Source organism: Denticeps clupeoides, chromosome 20 (assembly GCF_900700375.1).
Source record: "Denticeps clupeoides chromosome 20, fDenClu1.1, whole genome shotgun sequence".
Lineage (NCBI taxonomy): Eukaryota > Metazoa > Chordata > Actinopteri > Clupeiformes > Denticipitidae > Denticeps > Denticeps clupeoides.
The window spans coordinates 3504506-3517194 of record NC_041726.1 but is presented as its reverse complement, the minus strand read 5'-3'; the positions used below and the strand labels follow the sequence as shown (position 1 = coordinate 3517194).

At 46.9% G+C, this 12689-nt stretch overlaps 1 protein-coding gene across 1 annotated transcript in view; it reads right to left on the bottom strand.

The window, feature by feature from the left end:
- Nucleotides 1–12689, bottom strand: part of LOC114769910 (CUB and sushi domain-containing protein 3-like) — a 324749-nt gene that overhangs the window by 58785 nt on the left and 253275 nt on the right. Inside the window, 8 exon segments of the mRNA XM_028963275.1 lie at nt 1318–1463; nt 3605–3782; nt 3886–4074; nt 5170–5379; nt 6455–6571; nt 10234–10303; nt 10392–10510; nt 11444–11548. Coding sequence (XP_028819108.1) covers nt 1318–1463; nt 3605–3782; nt 3886–4074; nt 5170–5379; nt 6455–6571; nt 10234–10303; nt 10392–10510; nt 11444–11548 — 1134 coding nt within the window.

Genomic DNA, 12689 nt, shown 5'->3' with positions numbered 1-12689 from the left:
TTAGAACTGAGAGTTCAAGCAAAAAGCAAATTCAAATTCAAATTTTATTTGTCACATGTATAGTCATACACGATATGATGTGCAGTGAAATGCTTTTTGTGACTGCTACAGACCACAGTATTGCAAAGGTTGCAAGTATACAATGAAGACCAATATGCAAATATTGCAAACATAACCAAATATTACACTTTTACGTCTTTACCATACAATATGTGTAACTGGTAGGGTGAAGGTGTGCAAAGGAGTGAAAGACAATGTTTAAAAAAAAAAGAGCAGTAAAGTAAAAATTTTGTGCAAAGTGATTTTGTGCAAAGAGTCCAGAGTGATTGAAGGTGAAAGTGCTGGAGTGAAGTGAAGTGAAGTGAAGTGATTGTCACTTGTGATACACAGCAGCACAGCACATGGTGCACACAGTGAAATTTGTCCTCTGCATTTAACCCATCACTCTGAGTGAGCAGTGGGCGCCTGTGGACCAGTGTGTGGGGACGGTGCTCGCACCATAATCCGATCATATGAACAAATACATCCGTCGTGCTGAATATTTCCAATGTTGGAGGTCTGCGTTTGTGTCCCATTTAACGTGAACCGGAGATAAAACTTCGCTTTCCACACCGCGCCTGAGCAAATGAAGGTGTCACGTGTCTTTCCTTCGACGCGTTCGCGTGTCAGACTTTAAAGATGCGAAGCTTCGAAGGCGATTAACATCCCTCCAGGTTCGACTCTGTCCTCTCGGAGAGAGCTGAAATAAATAATGGGGCTTTTATCACCTCGGAGTCTGGCCTGCGTGCGAAAGGACCGTCATCAGAAGCTGCTCGCAGATGTGGGAGCTGCGAGTGCCGAACAGGATGCCCGGGCGCGAGAGTTGCGGAAATCGAAGCCCGTGTCACAGGCGGAGGGGCCCGAGGGACCGGAGTGCCACGACCGGTTAGTGGCAGGTGGCGCGAGGATCGATAAGCGCACGAAGCTCAATCATAAACCCGGGAGCTGCGAGGGAACGAGCAGGCCTGGACGCCGACGGGGCGGGGTCGACATGGCCGGTGTAACCGCTGGCTGCGGCCAGACCGTTCATCTGCAGAGCGCTTATGGACGTGCAGGAATGTTTACAGAGCGATTTCTCTTTAGCGAACGCGCGAGTCGCCGCATTATTCAGGTTTGAGAAAACGAGAATCAATGACAATCACATCTAATGCTTCGGCGGGGGGGGGGCGGGCGATGACAACACTGACAAAGGGGGGACAGCAGTAGGCGCAGTAGCGGAGCTTAAATTGATTATGAAAATGAACGGCTGCCGTGAGGCGAGCGGGACGGGGGACTCACCATGGTAACTGAGGACGAAGAAGCCGCTGCCGCTGAAGTCGCTGTGGAACTTGACGAGGATCTGGTTGGAGGTGCTGTAGACCGACTCCAGCGCCGTGTTCCCGCTGAACTGACCGATCTGAGGAGAGCTCTGGTCTGGTCCGTCCCTATGACAGAGAACAAACGTGTTATTACAGCGTTAGTCTATTGCGGGCTATTTCCGAATGATGAAGCAACAGAGAGGAAAATAAATCATATTTATTAGGGCTGTCAATCAATTAAAACAAATGCAAAAGATGTTTCACCTAAATTGGCCTAATAATTCATTCATTATACGTCTATTGTCTTGGTCTAGAGCGAATTTTGCTGAACTGTGAGCTGAAAAGTAAGTTGAATTTGGAAGCCTTTTAATGAGTGGTAGGTGGTAGTAGCCTAGTGGGTAACACAGTCGCTATGAACCAGAAGACCCAGGTTCAAATCCCACTTACTACCATCGTGTCCCTGAGCAAGACACTTAACCCTGAGTGTCTCCAGGGGGGGACTGTCCCTGTAACTACTGATTGTAAGTCGCTCTGGATAAGGGCGTCTGGTAAATGCCATAAATGTAAATGTAAATGTAATGAGGGTAAGACAATGTGTACAACAATGGCAATATATGATATTTCTTATTCAGTATAATATTTATACACCTATACAATATATACACCTACCTACATACATTATTATTGTTGTTATTCTTATCACATTAAAATAAAAAAGACTCGTCCTCTCGGGCTGATACTTCAAAAATGTACTGTTTGCATGTAAAAGTGACCATGAGCAGAAAAAAGTCCCACAGTCCATTGTTTTTCATAGAACATGCATTCTGCAATTTCCATATGGCAAGGCCAAAAAAAAAAAAAGTAGGATCAGCATCCTGCCATAAGTGTGTGCCATCGCTGGCAAAACGAGCGACGCAACTACGTCCTGAGGAAGACTACAGTGCAGATGGGGGGGGTAATGTAGTTGCTGGTGAAAATGCATTATTTAAAGGTCTGGCCAGGGGAAAGGGCTGCGAGAGACAGCGCTAATAAATTAACGGACCCTCCGGACTGCGTTTAAAAACAAAAGCTCGCCTCTGACGCGCATACGCCGAGAACGTTAATTACTGGACTTTCTTTTTACTCGACGCACTATTTCAACCGGCCGCACTGGCAGTGGAGCAGCGCTTGGCGGGGACAATAACTCAGGGCCCGGCGTGCTTTAACATACCCCGACGCGCCAGAATTTACGCGCGCCGCTAAGGCCGCAGTTTTTACAATTCCCGGAGGCGATCGACTGGGCCAACGATCAACGCGAGACACCTCTCGGGCTTGTATATATTAGAAAAACAAATCTTGGACAAGGTCTGCACGTCCTGGCACTGCTCCCCGGGCGCCTTTCATGGTGCCCACTGCTCACTCAGGGTGATGGGTTAAATGCAGAGGACACATTTCACTGTGTGCACCGTGTGCTGTGCTGCTGTGTATCACATGTGACAATCACTTCACTTCAAAAGAAGGTTGCCGGTTAGAATCCCGATCCACTGAGGTCCCCTTGATGAAGGTATCGTCATGGCTGCCCACTGCTCACCAAGGGTGAAGGTTAAATGCAGAGGACACATTTCGTTGTGTGTGTTGCAGTGTATCGCAATGACGCGGTGTATCGCAATCACTTCACTTTCCCTTCACTTCTGGTAAAAAAAAATGACAAAAATCCCTAAATAGAAATAGAATTGAAGTGAAGTGATTGTCACATGTGATACACAGCAGCACAGCACACGGTGCACACGGTGAAATTTGTCCTCTGCATTTAACCCATCACCCTGAGTGAGCAGTGGGCAGCCATGACAGGCGCCCGGGGAGCAGTGTGTGGGGACAGTGCCTTGCTCAGTGGAACCTCAGCGGATGGAACCTCAGTGGAACCTCGACAATCCCATCTGGATTCGAACCGGAAACCTTCTGATTACGGGGCCGCTTCCTTAACTGCTAGGCCACCACTGACCCCAGAAAGTGAAGTGATTGTCTCATGTGATACAAGGCAGCACAGCACATCAGGCTTTTAATTTTTTTTAAATGAACCCCCATTTACTTGCCACATTATTTCTAAATATACATATACAAATGAAAAATGTAGTACAAGTAAGAAGCTTCAGTGGCTTTTCAGGCAGGTGGTGATGTGTGACATTTCTGAGCCATCGTCTGATAGGACCGGTCACTGCTCAGGCAGATTCTGTGTAGAAGTTGTCCCTGTGCTTCAATATCTGCATGTGCAGCACAAGGCCTCTTACCAAACGGTGATGTAGTCGTAAATGGGCTCGGTGCTGAGGGTCGTGAAGTTGATGAAGATGCCGTTTCCTGGAGGGACCCTGACGTTCCAGACGCAGTCCTGAAAGTTGGGGTACTCGGCGGGGTGGCCGGGGGAGTAGATGGTGCCGTTCATAGAAGTGATGTTGCCTCCACAAAGTGCTGAAAGGTCAAAACGTAAATGTTCATCCATCGATCCATTTACCCGCCCGTCGCTAGTCTGAGCGGATGTCGCGAGAAGGCGCGGCGAGGACGCTGACGTCACCTTCACACCGCGGCACGGGGTACTTCCAGTTGCGGCTGGTCCCGTGGAGGCAGGTGAGGGAGGCCTCTCCGATCAGCGAGTAGCCTGCCAGACACTCGAACGACACGGTCATGCCCACACTGAAGTCGTTGCCAATGACAATCCCATTCTGGAAAGGCCGAGGGTCCGGGCAGCTCTGTAGCTGGTACGCTGTTAAAGAACAAACAAACAAACAAACACACAAAACAAACAAATAAACAAACAAACAAATAATACCATTTGTTTCATTTTCTCTTCTGAAGCGCAAAATACCACAGATGGTTTTTAAAGACATTCAGGTCGCGGCTGTTTTACGCAGCGCAACCTGCTGGAGGCGTGTTGACAGCGCGGGGACGGCCCGGCAGGGGACGGCGCGGGGGCGGGGAACGCCCGGACGCGAGGAGGCCGAGGGGAACGACCGCATTGCGTTCGCTGCAGAATGTGGTTCGCTGTGTGCACGTCGGGCACAATGTTGAACGACCTTCTCTCTTGATTCGTGCACGTAATTACGGGGGATTATACCACGTAGCTAAATTTAATACCCGAACTTTGTCGCTCACCTCATGTACCTGCAACGTTGTGTCACATGGTACGCTGTACGCAGTCCTGTACGTTTTCCTGTGAAAGCTGCTTTGTTTTACTACACTATTTTACTTTACTTTACTTGGCAGACGCTTTTATCCACCAGCAATTCTCGTTCGGTTTCTATAGATTTTGAGTTTACAAAACTAAGAGCCCTGATAAGGCTCAACTTGTCAGGAATAGAACATGCTGGGGAATTGTTAAGTGCTGGACAAAGAAATTTTTCTTTTTTTATTTATTTTGTCCAGTGTGTGCGCACGTGCGTGTGTAAGTGTTAGATTTGTCTGAAATAGTGGGCTTTCAACTGCTTCTTAAAGGTGGTAGTGGTCTCGGCTAGTCGAATGGAGCAGGACAAGTTGTTCCACCAGCCAGGGACAACAACGGAAAACAGAGTCGATTGGGATCGGAGACCCCGTGAAGAGGGGATTTTCAGTCAGATCTGAAAAGGCGTGCAGGAGTGTAGCTGGCTAGTAGTGTGTTGATATACTAAGCCCTTTATTGGACATTTGACCCCTCCAGGCTCCTGTGAGGACAATACTGTGAGATATGTGTGTGTGTTTGTAAAATACAAGTCTGGAAATTCACTAAAGAACGGAATACCGGCAGATCGCGCCAAGTAAGATATTCTGTTTGAATTATTCTTGTGTCCAGAGTTGAGGACGTTTCCGGAGCGCATGGTTTCACCTTGGTAGGTGACCTGAAATCCAGGCTTGTTCTGCGAGTAGTCGCTGTGGAAGAAGAAGGTGGTCTCGTGGGTGGTGCTGAAGAACGGTTGGGGGAGCTGCGGCCCGCTGAACCTGTCGATCACCGTGCCCGTCTCCAGGTTGCCGGTTCGCACCTCCAGGTAGTCGTGGATGGCCTCGGTGGAGAAGTTCGAAAACTGCAGGTAGATTCCTAGAAAACCGCAAGCACACACACACAGCTGTGGCATGTTGACTGGTTAAGACATACAGGTCACACATGCACTGACACACACACACACACACACACACACACTGAGAAACCCCCCTCAGGGAACCCAGTGTCCTTGGCATACTTATACATTTTAACATTCACAAAGGAACACAAGTACACACATTCCAAGGAGCACTCGTCCTTGGTGTGCTCATGTATACATGCCCACGCTCATACACACACACACACACACACACAAATGCTTTGTCTTCAAAAACAGGGGAATTTATGGCTGTAACATCTGTGAGAGCGGCATTTTTACCGGCCCCTTGAGTTCGCCCAGTGCGCCGCTCTAAAGAAAATGGCTGTTGTTGCCAAATAAAGTGTCATCGCACTTCCATTCTAACACGTGTCCATTGTGTGGTGTCGATTTGGCACCCCTTCGTCAACAGGGTGTTAAAAAAACCAAGATGCGATACTGTGAAGAAGAGGTGGACAAAGGTGGCACTACAGCCACTATAGCCACATCACCCCACATTAACAATAATAATAATATTTAACTGGAATGCCATGTAATCCCTGGCGTATGTATTCAGCGCAAGCAGAGAAAAATAACCTTTGTTATACGGTATATCTTTACTTTACTTTACTTGGCAGACGCTTTTATCCAAAGCGACTTACAAGAGGAAGACACCAGCAATTCTCGTTCCATTTACAAAACTAAGAGCCCCGATAAGGTCCAACTTGTCAGAAAAAGAACATACTCGGAAATTGTTAAGTGCTAGACGATGCAGTGTGTGTGCATGTGCGTGTGTAAGTAAGAGCGCTTGTCTGAAATACTTTTTTATATATATCATGACGTTCACTTGAAATCAGCCACATAAGAGTCTAATAACTCACACTGATAAAAAGTCCGGTTATTCACATGAAATCGTACGTAGCAGCAACATAAAACGTTTTTTTTTAAATCCCCCTTTTTTTTTTACACCATTAGCTTTTTTTATTAAGTAAAAGTCTTTGTTTTTTTTTCCCGCCAGAGCCTCGTACGTCCGTCACGCCAGCTGGGCTCACATACCGAAACCGACGGGAAGCTTGACCGTCCAGGCGCAGTCCAGGCCGCTGGGGTAGTTGCCAGGAAAGCCAGGGCTCAGAATCACCCCGCTGACCTCTGTCATGGAGCCGCCGCAGTGGGCTGTGGTCCGATGTACACACGGAGACAAACACAAACACACACACACAGACAGAGCAAAAATCATCTCAGCACGCCATGCCCAAATGCGACAAGTATCTTTGACCTTTGCACCCGCCATTCTGGTCAGTGCTTTCCGATGTAATTGAATCTAATGGAATGAGAACGAACGGGCCCCCGGTGCCACTCGCTGTCTCGGACGCCAGTGGCTGTTAATTCGACAGGGAAACGTGGAGAAGGGGCCAATTACGGAGTGCGCAGTAATGCAGCGGACACCGGCAATTTCCTGCTGCCACTCGTGGTGCAGGTGCCGCCGCGGATTAGCGGCGTCGCGTGCCGGATGTGACGGCCTATCGAATCTGACGGAATTATCCGTCTGTCACTGCTGGAGTTCGGGGACGCATTTGCAGGCATGCTGGGAGCAAGGGGACAAGTCGTCGCACGGGGAGCAGACATAGGACGCGCTGGGGAGGAGGACCGGAAGCGTTTGGTCGGGGAGAGGGAGGCCGGAGGTAAGTTGGGACGGGAGTGGAATCGTGGAGGGAACTAGGGCTTCGTGGGGGGTAACGGGGAGATCGTCTTCTTACAAGGGTCAGGCAAACTCAGTGTCGGTGGCAGGCGAAGGTCGTGGTGTCGAGTTGGAATCCGTCAGTAGATCTTCGTAATAAAGGGGGCAGGCAAGGCTCGTGGTCAGGGACAGGCAAGGGGCGTGGTCGTGGATTCTAGTCAGCTGGGCGTGGGAAAACAAGGCTAGCGTCTCTGGGGAATAGATTCAACTCAAAGAGCGCTCTCGTTTCCGCTTCCGGGTCGCCGTCTCTCTGTCTGGTCTGGTGCTCTCTGGTGGGCTGGAGGTGTATTGGCTGTGACACCGTCATATACCAACGTGCCATTTATTTTAAAGGCAATTTTGGAAGCGTAACATAAAATATTGTGTGTGTACGCGAACGCCATATTCAGTTGTTCAACGGTCAGAGGAATAAATGCTGATAATCTGTCGGCACATTCCTTTTGGCATCTGAAGATTTCTTGAGACCGTATTGGTGAATTAGCATCCAGGTTTCTGTCCTCTGTGTTGCCAGGGGTGTAAAAAACTAGCTTGTGGTAGATTGTGGATGTGATGGGAGGGGGTTCGAGTCATCGCCGTGGGCTCCTCCTATTTTGTTTGTGATGTGGCTGACAAAAATAAAGACAGGGTATTTCATTTCTCCTCTTTATGACACATATACCTAGCAAGCGGATCATATTTTTATTTTACCTTTTTCACGTGAATCAACCTTTGTCTGTTGTAGACATCTGTTAATAGTGCCCATAAAAGTTCAAGTAAAACAGCTTCACACAAGACTTAACGTACAGTACAGGCCAAAAGTCTGGACATCTTCTCATTCAACGTGTTTTCTTTATCTTCATGACCATTTACGTTTTTTTTTACGTAGATTCTCACTGAAGGCATCAAAACTACGAATGAACACATGTGGAGTTCTGTACTTAACAAAAAAAGGTGAAATAAGTGAAAACATGTTTTATATTCTAGTTTCTTTGCTCTGGTTACTGCTTTGCACACTCTTGGCATTCTCTCCATGAGCTTCAAGAGGTCGTAACCTGAAATGGTTCTCCAACAGTCTTGAAGGAGTTCCCAGAGGTGTTTAGCACTTGTTGGGGTCCAGCTCACCCCAAACCATCTGGATTGGGTTCAGGTCTGGTGACTGTGGAGACCAGGTCTCCACTTTTTGTTAAGTACATAACTCCACATGTGTTCATTCATAGTTTTGATGCCTTCAGTGAGAATCTACCAACATAAATGGTCATGAAAATAAAGTACACACATTGAATGAGAAGGTGCGTCCAAACATCTGGCCTGTACTGTAGATAAACATGGAGGCAGCATCTGCGAGCCAAGTTCAGGTGTAAATGTAGCCGTCAGTCTGGTACACACCCATATATTCTGGGGTAAATGGTGGGTCTAATGCAGTACATGTTGAGAAGAGACAAAGAGGTCACAAACCTGATCCGGACGCTTTGGCTGCTGACAGCCAAAGCATCAGACTGAGATGTTTTTTTGCTGGAGAGTCAGAGGGCTGGCGGAGGGTTAGATGAAAAAGTGAAGGAACCTCACCCAGCTCTAGCCTCACATAAGCATTAGATGCAGTCGCACTCTCACGTTTTTTTTAGTTTTTGCAAAAATCCATCATATATTTTGTCAGGCTGTGCGAACGAAAATGAAATGAACACATCAGCTGGCAAACAGACATCTTCGAAAAAATGTACTGTAATAGATCCATTCTATCAGGGTGCCAGTGAATTAAAAAGTGAAGGAAACGTTTGAACTGAAATGGCTCCCGTTTACGTTCATTGTCCTTTATTACAAAAAAAAAAAAAAAGAGTAAGAAGCTACCAGTGAGACATGGATATTGACGCCTTAATTCTCAACCCTAACTGCTACTTTAAAAAGCTTTCTGGAATTCTCTGTGACGGATGAGCTCTTGACGTTTGAGGGAGACGAGGCCTCTAACATCCCACAGCCTTGCTGAAATCCTGCTGCTGAACAGCTTGAGTGAGTTTGGATGGGCTCAGAACCGCTGTCATGTTGTGAAATCTCCTACGAAACGGTTTATTAATAACTAGGAGGTGAAAAAAAAAAGGAACCACATTGGATTTAGTTTTACTCAATGGCACTACAAACCGCTCTCCAGTTAAACTGTTAAATGTTAAAAGTCTGACACATGAGCATTTATGTCATTATTATAATGCATAAAACTCTCTATGGTATTTCATAAATAATAAAAAAAGCTAGTTCAAACTGACTTGAAAGCACAAAACAATTCATTCAATACCAACATATTTACAGACATCCAGAATTAATATGACAGCGATATTATATGCTGTTTTAAAGGTGGCGGAAGACAAGAGAGACTTTCATCATTGTAATTAGGACAAAAAAATCAAAGGTGCACGTTAGTTTGGGGAGCGTCTACATTAAAGTAGAGCCGAGGAGCGGCTGCAAAATCAATGCGTTCTTTGGGGTTTGCAGCTGGGCTTTGCAGCGTTTACCTCCGAATGGTAATTTCAGAGTCTCTGAGTCTGTGACTTATCATGACAAGATATTTTGGATGGAAATAAATAAATTCAATCAAATAAATCATCTTGTGTGCATTCACGGAACCAGTCAAGCAAGTAAACCTTTCTTCTTAGCGTCTGCCTAGTCATACAATGATTATGTATAATATATTCAATTGTCAATTCCTAATATAAAGCCAGATCGACATATTTTTAAAAAAGCCAAGTTAGAATGAAAAAAATTATTATTTATAATTCTTATAGCTGTTGGTAATAAGACATCCAATTTGCATCATAAATTGATTAATTTTGCACACTACTAAAAGTCGGTGAACTACAAAACAGTATATGTCAACACTTTCTGGACATTATTGTGCCTGGACATTGTGCCTATCGTGTGAACATGGGCTTGTTAGATTTCATACATTTGGCAAAGGGTTTAGCATAATAGCTATCCCCAAAAACCTCACAAAATGTCCTGTGCATATGAACTTCTGTACTAATTCTGACAGTATTTTTTTAGCCCCAACAGAATTAAAACTCGATACAGGCCACTGTAGAACAGTTTGATGCAGAAACAAGTGTATTAGGCCCAGTGATTGTGATCCTACCAAGGCAGAGCGGTACAGGATAGTTCCACCTCCGCACTGGTCCTGGCATGCAGGTTATGTACGCATTCCCCTAAAAAAAAAAAGCAAAAATACATGAAGATAAAATGTGCCATGTAGCTTATAATAAAACGGGCAAAGAAAATTTTACGCTGATTCACCTGCAGAGAGTATCCTTGCTCACACTGGAACTGGACCACGTCTCCCACCATGTAGCGGTCCCCGATCTTGACGCCATAATTCGGAATTTGAGGTTCTGGACAGGATTCTAACCCAATTGCTGAAAAGGGAGAAAAGTTAGAATTCTAAATACAACAGAACAGCATCTTTTTATCAGAGCAAACAGAGGTCACACACACACACACACACACAAATCTAAATGTGAGTGGGAGGCACAAAAGAGTGAGCATCATAGAGTGCCGAGTGACGTATGTCAGTTGATAAACTATTAAAAATTCCTGTCCTTCAAAGGTGGCAATGATTGCTCCACAAAGTGACAGAAATTGCTCTTCCCTCCACCCACTGCTACAAACAAACAAATGAGTTTCAAAAGGGAAAGGGGTTGGTGCTCGGATCGGGATGGAGGGTAACAGAACAGAAAAAAAAAATTAATAAAAAAAATCAGAAAAGCAGAAAAACTAAAATTTTGGTCTAAAACCTCCCGCATTTTGGTTGAGATCTGGTAACTGAAGGTCACATACTATGATTCTCACCATTTATGCTTGATGCTAAGCCCCTATAGATCACTATCCAAAAAATGCCACTCCTACCAGCAAAGGATTTAACCGCTGGTAGATATAGCTGATGACTTCCAAAAAAGATCACACAAATAAATCTTTGTCTCGTATATTAATTATCATATCCGCTTAAAATAAAAGCCAAGACATAGCCTACATAAAACAAACGGCAGCTAACCAACACCAGGCCATGATGTGAGGACATCATTAACCAATAAGGGCACTTATTGGTGCGGACAGAGCATTTCATAACTGGCCTATGAAAAATGAATATTCAGCACCAAGCCACTAAAACCAGACCATTAATTAACACAAACGTTGGCAACACAGTGCCCCCCTCAAATATAAGTTAATGAAAGGATTTATTTGAGCTTTCTGTTGGAATTGGACTGAGCGTGGCTGAATGAGCAGCACCTGGAACCTCAACAGTGCCGAGGCTGAACCCCTCGGGAGCTGTGGGGGAGGCGGCGGTGTACCTGTGTACTCCAGGTGGAAGCCGGCGGCGGACACGCTTATGTCGGAGATGAAGTTGAGGTACAGGTTGTTGGACGTGGTGTTGAGCAGCGGGGGGATCGTCGTCCCTGGAGCGGAGCAGAGAGGGGGGCAGAGGCGAGGAGGGGAGAGGGACGTCATTTGCAGCTACCCTCAGAAAAGGGCTTTCACGGGCTCCCGCGGCCTGCCCACTTTTACATAAAAGCAAAGTCCTCCTCATAAAACTTGTAAACACGGTGCAGAGGAGTGGAAAACGGTAAGTGGTAAAGGCCACGGCGGTTTAAAGCCTGCGTTCGAGAACCAGGGCACATGCAGAATCCAAGGTTGGTAGTAGACTAGTGGGTAACACACTCGCCTTTGAACCAGAAATCCCACTTACTACCATCGTGTCCCTGAGCAAGACACTTAACCCTGAGTGTCTGCAGGGGGGGACTGGCACAGTGGTGGCCTAGCGGTCCCGTATTCAGAAGGTTGAATACGCACCGTCCCCACACACTGCTCCCCGGGCGCCTGTCATGCCTGCCCGCTGCTCACTCAGGGTGATGGGTTAAATGCAGAGGACACATTTCACTGTGTGCACCGTGTGTATCACAAGTGACAGTCACTTCACTTTATCACTTTAAATTAGCAGGAAGTTTAAACGGAACGTTTTGCTGCTGCCGCACAGAGCCAACTGGTCGCATGATGCAGACGCCAGGGACAGCGCTAGACCGTCACCTCAGCGACGCCAATAAGGCACAAGGGACCCCCTCATACGAGCCTTCTCTCAATTACCCACCATTGTTCCGGGTCTTTCCACCGGCCCATCATTAAGTGGCTGCCAGAGCAGCTCGGAGGGAGGGATCGCCTGTAACGGCGAGCGAGGTGCCATGTTGCTGTCACCCAGATAAAGGCTTCTCAATGGGACCACCTCATTACCGGCCTCCTCCGTCCCCCCGTCCGCCCATGGGGTCATTGACCCATCGGCATTAGTGTCCGCCTGACAGGCACGCCGCATCGACGCGCCACCACTGGCGCCTTTGTTTATTAACAAAGAGCCACGGAGCGATGGGGGGCGCTCACCCCGATTCGATCGCCACCGAAGACCTGGGGATTCGTTTAGACGGCGAAAGACAACGGAGAAACCCGGAGTGCGTCTCCGCGCCGGGTGCCCGCTGATGTGTTAATTATGTTTTTGTGCTGGCAATATTGCGCGGATCTATTTGCAGTCTATTAGAGATGTGGGTTTGA